Raw genomic sequence first — 20,721 nt, 5'->3', positions numbered from 1 at the left:
GCTGAATAAGGAGGGCACCTCTGGAAGATAACCCGGCACCCTGAAGCTGGGGGGCTCGTGCTGCGAAGGGGAGCAGAAAGCGAGCGAGAAGAGGGAGAGGAGAGCGACGGAGTGACGATGGGCGGACAGAGAAGTAGAGTGTGTAATTGCTAAGGTTGAGCGTCCTACTGAGATTTCTATTTAGAAATGTCATTCCCAATAACTCACCGCCGCTTTCTTGTCCATTGGGAATTAGAAACGTACAGCTTTGTCTGCTTTTAGGCGCCACGACACACATCAGCAAATTGAACAATTTTAGTAAACACCGGCTTACTTCAGTTTGGACAAGGAACTCAAAGGACGCGTATCTGTCACAAAAGAAGTCTCAGGAGTCTCACATCGCTTGCAAATCTGTCAAAAGATCTTCACGCACTCACATAATGGCTGTGAGTCACGGCACAGCTAATAAACCACTATGAATAATAATGAATGAATAAAATGTCGCTAAATGCACAATGCAACACAAAGTTCTTGCGAGCCCAGCGTGGCGTCAGATTCGCTTCTTTGCAGGCCAGATTTTGTTTTTTTGTTTTTTGCGCAAGGGCCCACGTTTTACATGCAGCCTGCAAAGCACCGCTCTTCAGACAAAGGACAGACAGACGCAAAAACAGACACAGTGAAATAGTTGGAGCGTTCCTCAGAGGAAGAGATTACAGCAGAGGATCCGGAATAAAGGTGAATTGACATTCATCTGGAGCGCCGAGGACGCCAGAGAATGGCAGCGGGTCAGGAGACACGGACCAGGAAGAGGAAGAGGAGCGAGATGACAGAAAGCGAACAGGATGGAAAACAATGCTCCGGGCTGTCAGAAAAAAAAAAAAAATGCTCGGGGGACATTAAGGGTCTGAAGAAAATACATTTACTGAGTCCGCTCAGATAACAGGGGCCAGACACCAGATTATTGATGACAGTCTCTTGAAGAAAAAGAGAAAAAATGTGTGAAAATATGGTGTATGTGTTATTAAAAAAATAGAGCGTGAACAACGGTGGATCAGTCATCTCCAGGAAGCAGCGATTTTTTATTTTTTATAGCAGGGTCAAATTCTGATTAACCGTCTGGCTCGGCAGCCAAAGGTCAGCTTGGCCAAAGAGATATGAATATCATTTGCCTGGCAAGAAGCACTCGAGTACCGGTGTGACTGGGAATACGAGGGGCAGGACATGAATACCAGATCGTGGTGACGGAGCAATTTTTAATAGAAACTGGAGACCCAGAATGAGCAACAATACAAAGTTCTATGTGATAACGTCATCCTGTGTACGAGGTACATATTTTGACTTTAAAAAACGAATGGCACAATTTAGAGAGAGAGATAAAACCAATGGTTATATTGCCTTCCTTGAACACAAATGAAAATTTTCTCACAAGCGAAGCGTCACAAGTGAGTGGGATAGCTGGGGGGCATCAGCATTTTGGCTTAATGGCTTACTCACCATTTATTACGCTTAAAAAAAAAAACAGTTTGCTGACGTCCTTTATGATGCAGAATTAGTGGGCATCTTTATTCACAAGTGCCTCTCTATTTTATGACCATACCATAGTACAAAATGCGCTCCTGACATTTACGGGGTTAAACATCTAAATGTCAACTGATTTTCCGAGGTACAACTGAAATCAGCATGATACTCAACAGTAATCGATCAAAGAGTTTCAACTGCAGAGCGCTGAAGCGCAAACCAGTCTCTGGACTGACAAGGGTCTTCCCCTAAAGTGCCAGACCGGACAGACATACAGGTAGATGGTCAGGTACGTCTGACTGGCTCTTCTAGACAACTGCATTCCCATTAGAAGGGTATTTAGGTATTATGTCACGCTTCAAAGAAGAACGCCATCCTGTTTTTTCCCCATATAGTCTCAGCTGTATTAGAATGCCTGATGAATCCTGGGCTGCCCTCGTCACACAGGTCCTTTACTTCATTTTGTCTTTTTTGCCTTTAGGCTTTTTGCACTTCCCTCCGGCTTTTGGGGCTTCATCCTAGGGGAAATAGAGAGCGACAAATGAGGAAAAAAATTTCATCTGAACGTGTACAGAAAATGAATCTGAAATTGACTAAGTTTCACTATCACAAATATATAAAGTCATAGGGGAATCCTAGGCCACCACTGCCCGATATGTGTGTGTGTGTGTGTGTGTGTGTGTGTGTGTGTCTTTTCCCCACCCTCATTTATAATGTGGTTCTTACAGGTTTTTAATTGTAATGTTGGCTTTGATGTGGATGGTTATGCAACAGGTTATTAAATATGAACATTTATTTAACCCTCATTTAAGTTTAGTCTACTTTTATTTCTAAGAGTTCAAAAGCAAGTCCATCTTAATCCAGGATGTAAGCAAGGAAACAAATTAAAATTGTTACAATGAGCTTTCTTTTCAAGCTGTCATCAGGGTATTAGAGTTCAGTTTTAAGGTACTATTATCCATTAATGGTGTTTGAGCATTGCTCTAAGCCAAATAAGCCAAACACAGTTACAATACTTAAATAAACAGTCCTACAACCTAATCTATGTCTCAGAAAGAACATGCATAATGTTTTAAAGTAGCCATAAACCAGCTTCATCCCACCAAACCATGAGCCCCATAGCACAAAAACAGCTTTATAAAGAAAACAGCCAAATTAACAGTAAATTACTTCAAAAAAGCTATGTGTGGGGACTGAGGACTAAATTCTGAACAAACCACGACAAAATATTAAAATATAACCATAAAATAATGTGTGATGGATATTAAGGCTACCAACTGGATTTCTGTACCAGTAAGGAATGGTTGGTAAGATGCACTGTTATTAACAATTACATAACTATTTATGTGTTTCTGTTATGGTTTATTAAACCGGGGCAGTTATAGGTGAAACATTTCTAAATTACCAAAATTATCAACTGAATTGGAAGAAATAACAGTCTAGAAAAATCAGCGGATACCTCAGATAATAGAGTATGTATAGAGTGTCTATAACATCAAGTCTGCCCTCAAAGGCAATCTTCCAAAGTCTCTGACAAATATTCCACTTCAATAAACTTAAGTTGATGTAAATTTAGAATGGGTGGTTGTGTTGTTTATAGCAGATGCCTTTTTTATTCCAACTTCTTATCATGTTGAAAGTTCATGAACCAAATTATTTTACACTGCACCATTTTTCATACATAGAAAAATGGATCTGCAAAAAAGCTTTTGATTTGAGGTATAAGGCTCTATATTAGAAAATGATCAGATATATAATAGTTAGCTTTCATGGATCAAGTACATAGGACGTAGGGTTAACAGCATTCCTAAAGAATAAGGTCCTTAGCTCAAATGGGATAAATATAGACCTCAGGGCAAGGCAAGAAATTTGCTATATCTGGAGTGTGGCAACAGAGAGAGCAGATGAACGGCTATTAAAGGATGGAGCAGAACAGGGAACTGAAAGATTGGTACAGAGGAAACTACTAAGACGTGTACACCTGGGAACTGCTCTGATTGACAGGATAAAACGAGCGGTTGTAACAAAATGAAAGTGGACAAAGGCAGTGGTGTCAGAAGGAGAGCCGCTGCAAATATATCACAGATGGCAGAAGATCACAGAAAGCACACAAGAACAAACAAGTGGAATGAGAAGAGTAGGCATTTCATTGTTTTATTTATTTATTAAATTTTTAGTGAAGTGGTTGTCACATGTGATACACAGCAGCACAGCACACGGTGCACACAGTGAGATTTGTCTGCATTTAGGGTTAGTGAGTGAGCAGTGGGCAGCCATGACAGGCGCCTGGGACGAAGGAGGAAACTAAGGCAAGCAAGCATTTCACCTTTTCCCTATCCACTGGTCTGGATCTTACTTCATTCCAAGTTGCCAGAATCAGACCAACTGAAGAGGAAACGTTACTGTTAATCTACAAAAGAAGGTACATGAACTCCAGATCTAGATCCAGATGCATGGTAAAAGCTCTCTCTTTGAGGTTTAAACTACATAGCAGCAGCCCCAGTGAGTAACAGATCTTTTGGCTAGTGGTGGAGTCTGTGGCGCTGTGATTTGTCCACTAGTAAGCAGACACAGTTTGTGTCCCCTCTGTGTGCAGTTAAAGAAGCTTGATAGTGAACCAAAGGTAGTCAAATTTTGCCACACGAATCCACACTCAAAGACAATTGCATGTGAAACCCAACCTGTCTCTAAAGAGGTTTAGAGCACTCATGTCATCTTGGAAAATTCCTTATAATATAATATAACCCTCTTTGATCCTGGCAGTCAACCGTCAAAAACATCCAGAGCCATTCAGCTCTGAATAGAAGGACTTTCTTTATTTGAAATAGAAATTTCAAAATGTAAGTACCAAACAGTTCTGCAGCCCTGCTTCAGCCACTGATTTTTTATACATTCATAATCATTATGTAACTGAAATGTTTCAATTCACAAAGGAGTGTCCTGAAAGACGCTTAATGTGAAGAAGTGCTTGGAGTTCACCTTCGGCCCACACTGAGAACAGAGCTGAACATCACTGCTGCACTTCCACCAATGCCGCCTCCACTTGAGTTACAGGTACTACTGCTGTAAATAGAATTGCTACTGCTAGTGCTATTGAATGGAGAAACAATGGCTGCTGAATTACAATTCCTCTGCGGTTGCTAGGCAAAGGTGAAAATAATGAAGTCTGCAGCCATTGTAAAGTCTGTATTTATACAGCATTTTAAGGGTGTTAAAAATAAAAGTGTGACAAAACAGACTTAAACATGAATTTGAATGGGATATGAACAGAAATGGACCTGTGGTTCCACAATTATCGGTGCCCACTGAAAATATTAGTAAAAAGGCAGAGAAAATCCTACCTTTAATTGAAACAAGCTTTTTCTGAGAAAAATAAATCTCTCAACAAATATTTCAATATAAAATTTATATCCCCTAGTTAGTGGCATTCCTGATAATTAAAGTAAACCCATGGTAACTGAAGCATGCTTAAACATGACATTTTTAAGTTGATTGGAGTGTGTAGGAACCTTCAAGATGAAATCCATGGTTTCCTGATTAACTGGGATTAAAGTATGACAAATTCCATCAAACAAGGGAAGATTAGCGAACAGACAAACCAAATGATGGAGAACTGGGTTGACCTTCATAAATCAAGGTATGGTTCTGTATTCTCCAACCTTGCGGAGAACCCATTGATGCAGCAAAGGGAATTTTAAAAATGTTTTTCTTAAAAATAATTAATTATTCAAGGGATCTTCAAGGGAAATGTATTTTAACCCTTTAAAGCCTGAACCAAGAAATAATTGACAGAAAATTCAATTTTTAAACTTTAGTCTATCCTGGGCCCTTTAACAAAATGTAAAAAATATCATCATGCTCTGCATTGGGAGTATGATACCTATCTTCCACTTCGTCAACTATCTCCACAAGGCCCTCTACGTCACTAAAATTGCCATCAGGCAACCACAGGACATCTTCAGTTGTGAAATTTCCTTTTTGCCACATATAAATTAGCCATTGCATAGACTCAGAATTCATAAATATTGAATTTGTTGTACATACCACATTTCAATCTGTAATTTGTGTAACTGATTTATCAAAACACTGTATTTCACATCCAGAAAATACCGGCTGTTTGTTAGAATTGTTGTAGTGCAAAAGGTACATTTACATTTACAGCATTTATCAGATGCCCTTATGCAGAGTGACTTACAATCAGTAGTTACAGGGACAGTCCCCCCTGGAGCAACTTAGGGTTAAGTGTCTTGCTCAGGGACACAATGGTAGTAAGAAGGATTTGAACCCGGGTCTTCTGGTTCATAGGCGAGTGTGTTACCCACTGGGCTGCTGCCACCCAGGTATCCAATAGGGGACACAAGACAAGCATCAGATAGTATACAAAAATGTTTTATGCAACGTTTATATCTCATGGTAATGCAACGGGTCTCAGGAATGTACGGCTCAAATATAATGTGCACTGCATTAAAGGGTTAATTAACAGTGGGACATTCTCTCCTTTTGTCAGTGTAAGATTAAACTACTGTGTTTTTTCCCCTAACCCTTATATTTGAAGGGGTGCCAATAATTGTGGAGGGCACACCAAGAGTGCCAATTAAAACAGATGTTTAAACATCGGCACTTTTAAAGACACAAGTAATCAGACACTAAAAGCTTGAACAGAAAGTGCTGTCCCCCCCTGCAGTCAGGTGACCTGGTTAGGATATTTCCACAGACCATGTGTGGCTTTACAACTAACACTTCAAATCAAGTCTTCAAGCTGGCAGTGTGTGCAGCTTGACAAATTTCTGCCTTTAACTAACAAGGAAGTGTAATCAATAAAACACCAGTCAGCCTAGACATTACTACCACCAGCCTGACACGTCCAAAACAGGCCTGACCTCTGAAACAATGGTGTGGTATCTGGAACCAAGCAGTCAGTAGCCGATCCATAAAGTCCTGTAAGTTGCAAGGTGTTGCCTCCATGGATCAGACTTGTTTTTCCAGCACATCCAACAGATGCTTGACTGGATACAAGTCAACATATTAAAACCCACTGTTGTGTTCCTCAGCCCATTTTGCAGAGTTGCATGGCATGTCAGGGGAAGTACCCCATGAAAAAGTGCATTATTTAGGCAGGTGGTGACATCCACATGAACACAGGACCAGGACCAAATGAGAGCATCACACTGCCCCACTCTGCTGGTCTGCCTTCTTCCCACAGTGGATTCATCTGCCATGCCATCCACATCCACTGTAAACATGGGCCTGTCCCATATGGATCCCCTTACACAATAAACTCTGATGTACTGTTAGCTGACACCTTTTTATCAGAATTTGAGCTAGAGTAGATCAGTCCTAGACTGACACAGTGTTAGAACACAGCTCCTCATTATGACCATGCCATTGCTTTACTGATTTTCCTTCTTTGAAGCTCTTTTGGCAGGTCCTGTCCACTACAGACCAACAGCTTACAACACATCCTGTGTTCAAATCCAATGACATATATTCTTTCAAAGCATTTTATATTTTTTCTCACCCTTAAATCACTGATGAAGTCATGTTGTGTGGGTGGCAGTAGCCTAGTGGGTAACACACTCAACTATGAACCAAATCCCACTTACTACCATTGTGTCTGCAATGGCACTGAACAAAATCTTTAGGCCACAAATTCTAAAAGCGATGAAAATGAAGCGATAATAGGTCAAGTTCACAAGGAAGGTAATAGTTAAGTAACAGAAAAATGCACACTGCACACAACATAGCATGTGAACCTTGCTGTCCATCCATGGTTTATGAAGTGGGGGGGATTATATGCCAGTAAACAGCAAACAGGACTACAAAGAAGATAGTGGCCTTTTCAAACGCCTCAGCTCTCCAGCCCACACACTTCCACGGTCCAAATGTAACTGCCAAATAGATTTTCTTTAGCACCGCTCACAAACTGTCAAAGTAGCATTTGAGTCATTGTCCAATCATCTGAGTAAACTTTCTCTTACATTTTTGGACTTCTCTTACATTTTGGACATTTCAGCTTCGTATTTCTGCCAAAGGGAGGCACACGTTTTCCAGGGCATCAAAAGATGAACATCAAATTATGGTGCTCAAAAGTAGACTAATGGAGATAATGGAGACATAGACTTGCGTTTTAAAAACACAAACAACAGGACACATGATCAGCGTGGCTGTTCGTATAATAGTTGATGTACTAGAAGACACAGCAGAAAACTCAGACTGTATGTTTTAGAATGCGTTTCGGTTGCTATGCAGCAGAGATAGTGAAATATGATTGTAATTGCAGTGTTGGTTATAATTTCTATTCCAAGCATTCTGTAATTGCCTCTGCCACTACGTATGTACATTCTTATGTACCATCCCGAGGATGTGCACAACCCATGTATGAAATTGAACGCAGAATATGTGAGGCCAGCAGGGGTTGTCATATGAAAGAAAATATTAAGATATAGTATTAGAACAGTATTAGTTCATGCAGAAATAGCATAATGGGTTTTATAATAATTATAATGTACAGGAAATACAGTGATTTGGCTGAAGGAAACCCCCAGACTAGCCAGATTCACGTTGATTAAATCTGCAAACTGTATTTCATTTGTCTAATTTGACAACAAAATACTTGGCTTGTTGAGTTTTTATCCCCAAATCGTGTTGTTATGCAGAACTGGTATCCTCTTTGCCCCCAGCAGACACTACGCTCATTTTAAACAGAGCAGGGATCAGGAGTATGCTGTGTACAGAGCTATTATATCTATTTAAACACTCTGTGCCACGGTTCCACAAAATCTGCTGCAAACATAAGAAAACTGAGAATCAGTTGCCAAGTTAATGATGCGGGAACAGAAAAAAAGGTTCCAGCCATTTCACACAGCAAACAAGGCTGGATCTCATATATAGACCTATTTTTTCATGATCAGAGACCAAGATTACTTCCTTCATGCTAGTACAAGTTTTCTGCCCGGACAAAAGCCCCGATCTAATGTATTACCCAGGATATTACTTGGCCCTGAAACTTGTTGTACTAAATGAAAAGCATCACTACAATACACCCAGCAGTAAGGAGGGAAACCACAACTAATGATTCTTTCAGAATTCACAGTGTTTTTTTTTTTTGGGTTTTTTTACACGTTTCAGTGGGTGGCAAGCCACTGCAGACACAGCGGCACCTCAAAAGAAAGGAGAGAGGTGGGCTTGCATTTAAATGAACTTATATTAATAACGTCTCTGCCGTCATGACAGTTCCCCTGGCCTGATTAGCCTGAAGTTGCCATCGTTTTTTTTTTTTTTATAAACGGGGACATGTTTAGCACCCTCATTATTTGCCTTTTACAATTATGCCAACTTTTAACACTACATATATGTCTGTTTCACAGATTAAAGTCTGCTCTTATCTAAAAGGACAAAAAGAGATTGGCTGGACCTGGATTTTTTTTTCTGCCACTCGTAGTAGCTTTTTACCACAACAAAGCAGACCAAAGCTGCATTTTCACACCACACATGTATTAGATCAAATGCATATAAACATTTAGTGATTTCCCTTGAAGGGACTGAGTAAGTCTAAGAACAAAAGTCTGCAAAATTTACAGATATCAACAGACATTTAACACTAACCCTAATCCTGGGGTTCTAATGAACAGACAGGGAACAGGAAAGCCTAATGCTTTTAGAATATCTGGCAACTTTAAAAGGTTTTCGGACGAAAACCATTTTAAAGGGGCTCAACTTCAAAATTCAAAATTCAGGATTTTAATTTGTCACACGCATAGTTATAGCAGTACAACAGCCTGCAGAAATGCATCGTGAACCAACCTATGGTTGACTGTGCATAGCTATGTAATAGAATAAAGAGGTAAATAAAAAGAATAAAAGAAGAATAAGACTAGTAGAAAGTAGTAAAAAGAAGTGGACAAGCTATAATGCAAATAAGTGATATTTAAGTCAATCAACGTTGAAAGCAGAAACAGGGAGAGACAATTGAAGGATTTCTTGACATTTAAGTAAAAGGCAGAGTTGACATCCTTATGGTGTGAATGCACCCTTGGATGCAATGATGCACATTCGACCATGGTCTTCAGACTGCTGTCAGCTCTCCATACTCGGCCTGAGCTGCATGTGACAGTGCGTTTGGTGCGTTGTGATAATGTGTAGCGTGCTGCTTGAATACCTGTATGAACCCACTGTGTTCCATATACCTCTAAAGCCCCACCTCTCAACGTATGCTGCTGACGGAAGCGGTTGTCAGACATCTCAGCGTGAAGGTGATGGTGGTGGAGGCTTAGATTAGGCTCCCCACCACGAATCCGGATGGTGCGAATTATTATGATAAGACACGACATATAGTTGAACCTTCAGAAAGGTTGTTGTACTTTTATTTTATAATAAATCTAATTTCAGCAATGGGACCCAATGCTTCCATCTGAGGCCAAAGACACCCCTCAGCATCCCACGTCTTTGTGGTGTCAAAAAGGAATGAAAATGGAACGAGAAGCAAAGTGGCCTAAGTGTGTGGGGCTTACAGCTATTCTGCAAATTTATCTTCACAGTTTTAGGACTTTAATCACCCACCAGATGACATACCACAAATAAGAGTGCACCTTTTGGCACCATGGCAAGTCAGGTACAGTTTAGAGAGGGCATTGTAGTAGGTGAAGCCCCATGCTCCACTACTCTGAGCCTCTCAAAAACCAATCACCTACAACTGTGAGCACAGGCCCTGCATCTGTGTCTGCATAATTTCCCTCTGGGACGACACTCAAAAATAACAACAGAGGACCAGCCTTTAAAACCCACACATCAGCTGGGATCTTGGTGATCTGAGGGGTCCATGCATAATTTAATAATGACACTCGAAAAAGGCTCAGTCCTGCCTAAGTACTTTGAACATTAATTAACATGCTAATAAAACCACAGCGAGGTGGACATTGTGCGCTTCGCTGTTACCATTTATGGACGCTTCCCAACTCTCAGCCATCGAATTAGGTCACAGCTGAGCGAAATGTAAATACATATGCCTCCTCGCTTCTAATGTGCTGGACTGAAACCATGTGGCCAATTAGTGTGAGAAGGGTATTCTTCTGCATGTTGGTGTGCCTGTTACAAAATTTGCCATTTTAGGGTGCAGCCACTGCATATTACAGTACAGTGGTACAGTAATGAATGTGCATTGCCAGTATTTAGCAGGACTGTGAATACGCTCTCGCAAGTCTTTTATTCTTGCAAATCCTTTTACAAAAAGAATAAGATTAACATATATCGTCTTATTACAATGACAAGTCATTAAAATCGAGCACAGTGCTGGACACAAGCACCATGAACTGACAGGTATTCAGCACCACAAAACAAAGAGAACTTTTCTCCCGATGTGGTGCCAAGAAGTCTGTGAAAGTAGTAAATTGGACATGGACTTGCCCATAAATGTTACTATGCGTCAGATCCTGAAACAAGTTCACCATAGACACATAAGCCCCTTCTACTTTTATTTACTAAGAACTGCATGCTTTCTGTGACATACATACATACATAACAAGTATTGGGTTTAAGTCAATGAGGTGGCCTATATGAGTCTATCAAATCCATTAGGTCTGATTCCTATTAATGAACTAAGTCTAGTTCTAGACTAGAAATAATTTCTGAATGATTCATTCCGAATCATTTCACTGAAGTTCTGAAGGAGAAGGTTTAATCAATTAACTGGAAACTATACCTTTTTATTTAAACTAAACATAATGGGTCAATGTTTTTTGGATGAATCATTATTTATGTTTTTTATATCATGCTTAAATCACTTTTCAACAAATTAATACCTAAACAGTGAAAGGTTTTGGAAATAAATGTTAGTCTGTATGTTGCCAAAACTGGGGAATGAATTTGGAGATGTTTGATGGACATGGAGTGAGGGGTGGGGATGAAATGCACAGCTATATAATTTAAAAATAGTATGATAATTACTATATTTTCAGGGGTGCTTGGGATCAGGCCTAACGACATCCCTGAGGGGAAAACTCCCTCAGACAGTAGAACCATCTGATCTACTGTGCACTGAGACTGTGCTGTCAGATGAATGTTGAATGTGAACTTTAGAAGAAGATGAAATAATTGTCAAAATATTTTTTTTCAAACCCAACCAGTCAGGCCGAAAAAAAAAAAAAAGGGGGTGAATGTGAACTGGCCCTTACGATTGGTCAGTTTCAAAGATTTACACTGGTGATTAATAGCTGTTTGGGTAATACTATAATTTGCTTGTGAACACATCTTATCACACTCGTGACTTTTGAAAATGATCCGATACAACATCTGAGCAGCCAACGAGTAAGCTGCCACCCTTGTAGTCATGACAATCCTATAGTGCCTCATTTGCACAGAAATGAAACTGAACAAAATAAACAATTGAGTCCTTGGTAGAAGTCAAATACACTGAGAGCCTCTCCTTCAAATAAGCTATCAAATCTGTTTGTCATCGCCAAGCAGGAGGGGAGCAGATTTCCCCTGCATTGTCACATTAGACTCTGCCTGTAAGTTTCATTCGCCGCCAAAATGCGAAGGGGCTTTTTATGTCTTTTTTTTTTTATGTTCACAAAATGACTGAAAATCGGGAGAAATTGAAGCCATTTCTAAACTCCGCACTCATGCAAATGGCCACTCTGACGTGCAAACTTCCAGCTGGGCAGCTGACAGATTCTCACCACTGTGTCGGTGTAGCCCTCCTGGACCAGTATGCTTCTGGCACAGTTGTTGATGTGCTTGAAACGATCAGGGCCGAGAAGGATCCCACCGTACCATCTAGTGACTATGACCATCACGTTTCGGGCATCCAGAATCTGCAGTGAAAGAAAGATTTTTTTCCGTCGGGAGGTTTTCAGTAAGGTTCATCTGCCTGTCAGATGAATAAATGGCAAATAGCAGCTTTCCATAAAATTGCTTGGTGAATCCAAATCTAGGTCAAGACCCCCCAGCAGAACTCAAACATCCAGTGGTGGGATCCATCTGAGGATAGAGTAGATTAATTTAGTGTAAAAATAAGTGCAGGGAAAGTTTATCATCCTCTGAATTAAAGTGAGCTTCCTGTGCCACTTGTCAATCATATTCTTTGATGCCGTAGGAGGGCGTGTTTGGCAGAGCACTGGCTGGTGGAGTGGGTATCGGTGCCATCTGCTTGTTTAAATTTATAAATGGGGAAGATCTGTTCTTCGGCAACACGTGCTGCCACATTCAGCCCAACTAAAAGAAAGCGGACCCAGTCAGAAACAGAAAAAGATAGGAAAGGAAGCTGGTGCCGGCAAAAAGAGAAAGGGATGAAAAGACTGTGTGACACTTCAGTTATTACACTTACTTGACAGGGTTTAAACAATGATGCTGCAAAAGCAGAGGACATTGTGAATTTGTTTTCCATTGATTTGCTTAATTTAGACTCCAGTGTAGTTGGCACAGGTTTTCAAGATAATTAACCATAATTCAAGGAAAGAGATTTCAGCATCCCCCACTATGAGCCTATTCAAGACCCTAGCTGCTGTTGACTGCCTTGATTTTATAAAACCACACAGGTTTTTGAGAATAGGGACATACATTTATTTTGGTAGGAATTTTTATTTGATTCTCTTTATGCTAAAACATAAAGACTGAATGTGTTGGGATGGAGTGCTTAATGGATCTGTTTTATTATATATTATTGTTTTACATCAAAGACAGTGGCAATAGGATCACTGAGGTCCTTTTGAGCAAATTTAAATGCAGAGGACACATTTCACACACCACATAGGAAAAGATACCATTTTAATGAATGTGAAAGTAATCAGTTGTCACGACACAGCACAGCTGAGCACCCAGTGCACACAGTGAAATGTGGTCTCTGCATTTGACCCATACACTGAGGGAGCAGAAGGCAGCCATGAAAGGCGCCTAGGAAGCAGTGTGTGGAACCGTTGCTTTGCTCAGTGGAACCTGACAACCTTCCGATTACGGAGCTGTTTCCTTACGCTACCAACCACTACCCCACAATAATGGTAATATATGGCTTTAGCTTTGCCCTGGCGCTAGGCACAAGATGGGAAAAATATTTAGAATCACAGCACTTGAGATTGATGCAAATAAGCTTGTGAAGCTGGACAGGACATTAAAACGAAAGCGAAATTTCATTGTGATGAATGCTTCAGACATTTGAAAACCAAACTTGTTCAGTACAAGTTTAAAAGGTATGAAAAATAATCAGACCAAAGATTCTAAAAATACATCTGGTTATATACATATACTTAAAAATGTGTTTTCACTCTTACACATAGAGTGGAGTAATGCTGTTACTTTTTGTGTTTCAGGTTTGGTGGGGTGTGGAGTGATCCCCTTCCTGTCAACCTTCCCCTGTCAACCTTCCTTTCCCCAAAGCTGATTCCTGATGTTGCTTTGTGTTTCAATTTGAGTAATTTGCAACCAAAAGTGGTGAAAATCCACGCCTGGGTCCTCCTCCTCATTCTGTGCCCCGTCCTTCACCCCACTCAACATGACAACATCTCTTGTTACATAATCTTTTCATAACACATCAAACTACTTATTCCTGCTGTGCACACAGCACACTGCTTAGCCTCCATCTGTATTAATATTGCATTAGTCTTAGAATTGTAGTAACCAATACAATGATCAAGATCAATAAAAGACACATCTGAACTGAGCCTGTATTTATAATTGACCTCAAATGAAAATAAATGATTAATCTCAATAATTTTTAGTGATTAGTTTAATAATGGCACCCAAGACATCTTCCTAATAGATGTATCTGTCAGTTTACATTTACATTTACATGTACAGCATTTATCAGACGCCCTTATCCAGAGTGACTTACAATCAGTAGTTACAGGAACAGTCTCCCTGGAGAAGTTTAGGGTTAAGTCTCTTGCTCAGGGACACAATGGTGGTAAGCGGGATTTGAACCTGGGTCTTCTACCACCCAGTTTAAAAATACAGGGAGTGCAGAATTATTAGGCAAGTTGTATTTTTGAGGTATAATTTTATTATTGAACAACAACCATGTTCTCAATGAACCCTGAATGCTGAATGTTTTTGGAAGTAGTTTTATTTATTCATTTATTTTTAGCTATTTTAGGGGGATATCTGTGTGTGCAGGTGACTATTACTGTGCATAATTATTAGGCAACTTAACAAAAAACAAATATATACCCATTTCAATTATTTATTTTTACCAGTGAAACCAATATAACATCTCCACATTCACAAATATACATTTCTGACATTCAAAAACAAAACAAAAACAAATCAGCGACCAATATAGCCACCTTTCTTTGCAAGGACACTCAAAAGCCTGCCATCCATGGATTCTGTCAGTGTTTTGATCTGTTCACCATCAACATTGCGTGCAGCAGCAACCACAGCCTCTCAGACACTGTTCAGAGAGGTGTACTGTTTTCCCTCCTTGTAAATCTCACATTTGATGATGGACCACAGGTTCTCAATGGGGTTCAGATCAGGTGAACAAGGAGGCCATGTCATTAGTTTTTCTTCTTTTATACCCTTTCTTGCCAGCCACGCTGTGGAGTACTTGGACGTGTGTGATGGAGCATTGTCCTACATGAAAATCATGTTTTTCTTGAAGGATGCAGACTTCTTCCTGTACCACTGCTTGAAGAAGGTGTCTTCCAGAAACTGGCAGTAGGACTGGGAGTTGAGCTTGACTCCATCCTCAACCCGAAAAGGCCCCACAAGCTCATCTTTGATGATACCAGCCCAAACCAGTACTCCACCTCCACCTTGCTGGCGTCTGAGTTGGACTGGAGCTCTCTGCCCTTTACCAATCCAGCCACGGGCCCATCAAGACTCACTCTCATTTCATCAGTCCATAAAACCTTAAAAAAATCAGTCTTGAGATATTTCTTGGCCCAGTCTTGACGTTTCAGCTTGTGTGTCTTGTTCAGTGGTGGTCGTCTTTCAGCCTTTCTTACCTTGGCCATGTCTCTGAGTATTGCACACCTTGTGCTTTTGGGCACTCCAGTGATGTTGCAGCTCTGAAATATGGCCAAACTGGTGGCAAGTGGCATCTTGGCAGCTGCACGCTTGACTTTTCTCAGTTCATGGGCAGTTATTTTGTGCCTTGGTTTTTCCACACGCTTCTTGCGACCCTGTTGACTATTTTGAATGAAACGCTTGATTGTTCGATGATCACGCTTCAGAAGCTTTGCAATTTTAAGAGTGCTGCATCCCTCTGCAAGCTATCTCACTATTTTTGACTTTTCTGAGCCTGTCAAGTCCTTCTTTTGACCCATTTTGCCAAAGGAAAGGAAGTTGCCTAATAATTATGCACACCTGATATAGGGTGTTGATGTCATTAGACCACACCCCTTCTCATTACAGAGATGCACATCACCTAATATGCTTAATTGGTAGTAGGCTTTCAGCTTGGAGTAAGACAACATGCATGAAGAGGATGATGTGGACAAAATACTCATTTGCCTAATAATTCTGCACTCCCTGTATATTCATGTGTTTCATAAGACATCTAGGAAGACTGATTGAGAATGCTTGTGATTCAACAGGGGAATTGGGTTTTGATTAAAATGGAACATGATTTCACATATGAATACTTTAACTATGGATGTCCTTGTACAGACAGATGATTGGCAGGGGAAGATTTATTGATGGTTGAAAAGTGAGGTTTGACATGTGGTTATGCAATAGGGAGGTGCTGGCAATTGTCAAAAATGTCAGCACAGTAAATAGATACATGCTTCATTAAATTCCCACTGGAATATAGAATAGAGATTAAACTTTACGAAAGCCAGGAGTAATAAAATCTAGTAAAAAATGTGATTGAATTGTTGTAAATAAACTTTTTTCTATGTACTGACTTAGAGTCTTCTTTATTTTAATGTGATGGTTTATTGTCATTGTGATACACATAAAGCACAGCACACAGTGAACACAATGAAATGTGTCCTCTGCATTTAACCCATCAGTGGGCAGCCATGAAAGGTGCTTGTGGAGCAGCATGTGGGGATGGTACTTTGCTCAAGGAGACCTCAGTAACAGATTTGATCCCACAACCTTTCCATTACGAGTCCACCGCCTCCTTACCTGCTAGGCCACCACTGCCCTCCATCATACAGGAACACACAAGCACACATTTCCATACCTGTAACAGATGAAGTAGCCTTCCTCCAGCAGCTGTCTCCCCATCATCCTCACAGTCCTGAAGAAAAGTGTTTTTGTCCTCACAGTGTATCCTAAATAAAACATAAACCAGCAAGAATGTCCGTGACTCTGTGCACATATTCACTAATTTCTGTGTTTGAAAGCAAATAGTGTAGCCCAGGTACAATTCACACACACACTAGTAAAATTTCATCAAATCATGATGTTCAATCATCAAAAATAAACCACTGATTATGTAGCAGAGTTTTCCCAATTCTTTTTTCACCCTTCCAAAAGCCTTGGATCAGTGGCTGATTAAAATGTTACTCAGACAATCAACACACGTTGAACAGGCAGAAAAGTAGAACACACAATTAATTTCTCATTTGCTACTGATGAAGTGTTAATCAGATTACACGGAAATATATTCACTCATTTTCAGTGAACCCAACCTGGCAACGCAAATCACAGAGAAGGAATTCCTCTCCCTCAAAAGTGTATGAACAGTGCAATCCGTGCAACAGGAGAACTGCTTCTGAATGTTTATGCAAATGTTTGCGTCTCAGCACCACAGGTCTCCAATGTGTCTCTTTCATGTCTGAATAAATGGAGCTCCAATGGTCTGAATGTCAGTATCACCTGCAGTTTAATCTGTCCCAGATGACACACTCAGCCCAACGCTCTCATTACAGCTACGGCTGTGGGGCACACCCATTTCTGCATGTACATAACTGCATACATACACACATGTACACACACAGACAGCTTTCTGTATACCGCACATACACTATTTACTGTTTGCAGGATATATTTTTTCCACCAAGATTTGAATAAGCAACACAGTTGATGTTATGCTATTCCAAGCAAAACCATTAAATTACAAAATTTTCAAATTTAGAGCTAATCAGGGCTGACTAGGCCCTATAAATTCCATTTTCTTCTTTTTTGCATGTGTGTTTTTGGACTCTGATGTAGTTGGTCCAAATCACATTATCTCACATTATCTTTACACACTAACCCTTTTTATTATTGTTTCTGAGATGAGTTCTATGTTCAATGCGGCCTGTTCACTTTTGTAAGGCCGAGGGCATCCTCAGCAGAAGCAAAGTACCGTCCCCACACACTGTTCCCCTTTCCTGGCTGCCATTTGATCAGAGGGTTAAATGCAGAGGACGCAGTTTGGTGTGTGCACCGAGCACAGTGCTTCATAATGACAGTAACTTCATTTTCACTTTAAACAGGGGAACGAACTCCCCTTTTGTTTGTGTGTAATTACTTCTGTCACAAACATGGATAATTATGTAGGCATAGACACAAACGTAAACAAAAAAACCAACACATTTTCACATATATGCTAAAACATAATCCTCAAAACACAAAAAACATATTAGCATAATGAATGATGCACACACACACACAAACAAACAATGTATTAAGATTAAACACAGCATCTGACCCCCAAATAATGTTTTCCCAATGCACATGATATTTTGTAGGAGCACAATTCCCAGACTATTCGGCAAACATCTGCCATTCGCAGTTTGGCTTCCTCATTCTTCGCCAATTCCCACCGATATGTGCATTGTCTGAAATCTGCATGAAAGCCCACGGCAAGCTTAAGTAATTATCGTCTACCACATGAAGCTTCAGAGATAAAGACTGAACATTCATGCTGGTAGGAAATTTCTAATGTCCTTGGCCAAGCACTCCGTGGTGCTATTAAAACCACCTCATCTCAGGGTGAGTCTGGTGTTGTCAGCCAACAGAACAAAGGCAAAGTGTGTAACCCTGCCATGGATTCTTAAAACGCTACATTTAGCAGCCAGTACTAGCTGATTTCTGTATAGGTCATAAGGTCCACTACATAGTGGAACCGTGAGAGCCGCTTAACACAGTAAGCCATAATCTTAGGGTCACTAAAAGCCTATCTTTTATACTGTATAGACAATAAATATGGTATTTTGCATTCAAATTGCCACATTATACTGCAGCCACAGCACAAATTATGAAATGCACACACTTAAAAGATGCATATCCACTCTGTTCACCCCCTCATCAAAAAAAAAAAAGAAAAAAAGGTGAAAATAATTTAAGGAGGAAGAAAAAAAATGGAATTAGATTCTACTCAATTAAATATTTAAATGAATGCAACTGAAAACTGAAAAAGCATTATGGAATGCTTCTTTTCCTGCTTGCATTCAGCAACTCTTTCACTAGATTATGCTGGGTCAGTGGCATCACGTACCTGTATGCGTAAATGTTGTGGGTAGCTGTGGCAATCTTCTTGTTCTCATACAATTTGTCCAGGATCATTCGGACCTGAATGGTTACAGAAGAAAAGAAGAAAAAAAAAAATGATGTGAGAACCCTGATGAGCTGGCCAGTTTCATTCACAGCAGCAGGACCCATAAATCACAGCTTAACGACGAGCAATTTTACGCTGTCTGTTTTTAACATCAGTGGCATTAATTGAAATTCCCTTCAGAGACCACGGTGACATGATAGCATACATTAAGTGGCAAGAAATATTAACTATTCGGTCAAGATGAAGTCCTTCCTAAACTTCTGAAATCCATTTATATGCCACCCAGCATTCAAACCATCTTAGCCACACACAGTATATGGGGGAGGGTAGAGAGAGCTTCAATATGAGGCTCTAAATGAAACGGGAATATCTTTCTGAACACTCCTCTACACATTGAGTTTCAAGACTCTGTAGACTTCTTTTCATCCCGAAATTCAATATGCATCATCCCGTTAGAAACATCCAGTCCTGTCTCTCAAAAACTAAAAAACAATTTCCGAAAAATGCACATGGAATGTGCATGCGTGTTATAAACTATACCTGGAGAAACCGTTCTGAGAATTTTACGTTTGCCAAGAAACAATAACAATAAAGTGTAAATGTAAAATTAGAACCCAATTCTTGAACTGGAATTTATTAATTTGTTCACAAAAACAGCTTAATATGGAGCACTGCTCAATATGGCATCCTGGTGCAGTTCTGTAATCTACTACTATCTTTTGTGATATACTATATCAGAACATGTACATTTATGGCATTTATGAGATGCCCTTATCCAGAGCGACTTACAATTAGTAGTTACAGGGACAGTCCCCCCCTGGAGACACTCAGGGTTAAGTGTCTTGCTCAGGGACACAATGGTAGTAAGTGGGGTTTGAACCTGTGATCTTGTTGTCTTCCTGTTCATAGGCGAGTGTGTTAGACTACTACCACCAATCCTTAACTGTAAGCAATTTTATCATAAATACATAGCTGAGAAAAGTAACTTGACTACACACTATATATCCCTGAACAGTTCTCAGTCTTTCCACACAGGCTTGCTCCAGTCAGGAATAGCATCCAGGATTAAAATGTCTACAACTGTGAATGGTTTGGTTAGCAAAAACTGATCACCCCACAGTTCATTAATATCTCAATCAAGATAACATCTATTTCCATCAGTTACAGGTTTTAAAAAAAAGTTCTGGCTCCTGACATGACCAGTATTTAGTAGTACTGCACACCATTTGGCAACGATCACAGCTTGTACATGATCTTTGTAGTCAGCTAAGAGTCTTTAAGTTTTTACTTGGCAGATTTCTGCCAATTCGTCCTTGAAAAATTCTATAATTCTACCAGATTCTTCTTTTCTGTTTCAAAGCACTAATAATTGTAAATTCTGTGATATGTTCAACTAGATGTTCTGATGTTTGCGTCCAGAATTTCAAGGTATATATTCAAATCGATTGCCCATTAAATGTTCTCTGGTTGCAACACCAGTCAGAAGCTTGACTGATTGAGTCGTCCCAATGCTAATAGCTGGAGACGGTCTTCTTTTCCTTCCATGACCTCCACCTTTCCTTTTAACTGCCACTTAAATCTTCTTCCTGGTTTCTCCTGCGTTGTGGGCACCAGTTATTTTATTTTTCAAAACACTAGGGAGCTGCTTAGAGGAGCCAAGTTGGAAGAGTGACAGAATTTCTTTAACTTTGAAATCGCCATGACTTAGCCCTCCCAAATGACGACTGTGAGCCGTGCCTGCACAGTTTAATTAATATTTGGAACCTTGGCAAAGATTACTTGAACTCAAAAGTTTT

At 40.0% G+C, this 20,721-nt stretch overlaps 1 protein-coding gene across 5 annotated transcripts in view; it reads right to left on the bottom strand.

Moving 5' to 3' along the window:
* Positions 1–1,212: 1,212 nt before the first annotated feature.
* Positions 1,213–20,721, bottom strand: part of impact (impact RWD domain protein) — a 40,441-nt gene continuing 20,932 nt past the window's right edge. For 4 of the 5 annotated variants that reach the window (XM_029000093.1, XM_029000091.1, XM_029000092.1 and 1 more), the window contains 4 exons: positions 18,866–18,939; positions 16,622–16,712; positions 12,174–12,308; positions 1,213–2,015 (listed from right to left, as the gene is read on the bottom strand). In XM_029000093.1, coding sequence (XP_028855926.1) covers positions 1,950–2,015; positions 12,174–12,308; positions 16,622–16,712; positions 18,866–18,939 — 366 coding nt within the window. In that variant the 3' untranslated portion in view covers positions 1,213–1,949. The remainder of the gene's footprint in view (positions 2,016–12,173; positions 12,309–16,621; positions 16,713–18,865; positions 18,940–20,721) is intronic. The other variant, XM_029000094.1, reaches the window with a different exon arrangement.

Source organism: Denticeps clupeoides, chromosome 13 (assembly GCF_900700375.1).
Source record: "Denticeps clupeoides chromosome 13, fDenClu1.1, whole genome shotgun sequence".
Lineage (NCBI taxonomy): Eukaryota > Metazoa > Chordata > Actinopteri > Clupeiformes > Denticipitidae > Denticeps > Denticeps clupeoides.
The sequence above is the reverse complement of the archived record's forward strand: the minus strand, read 5'-3'. Positions and strand labels throughout refer to the sequence as shown.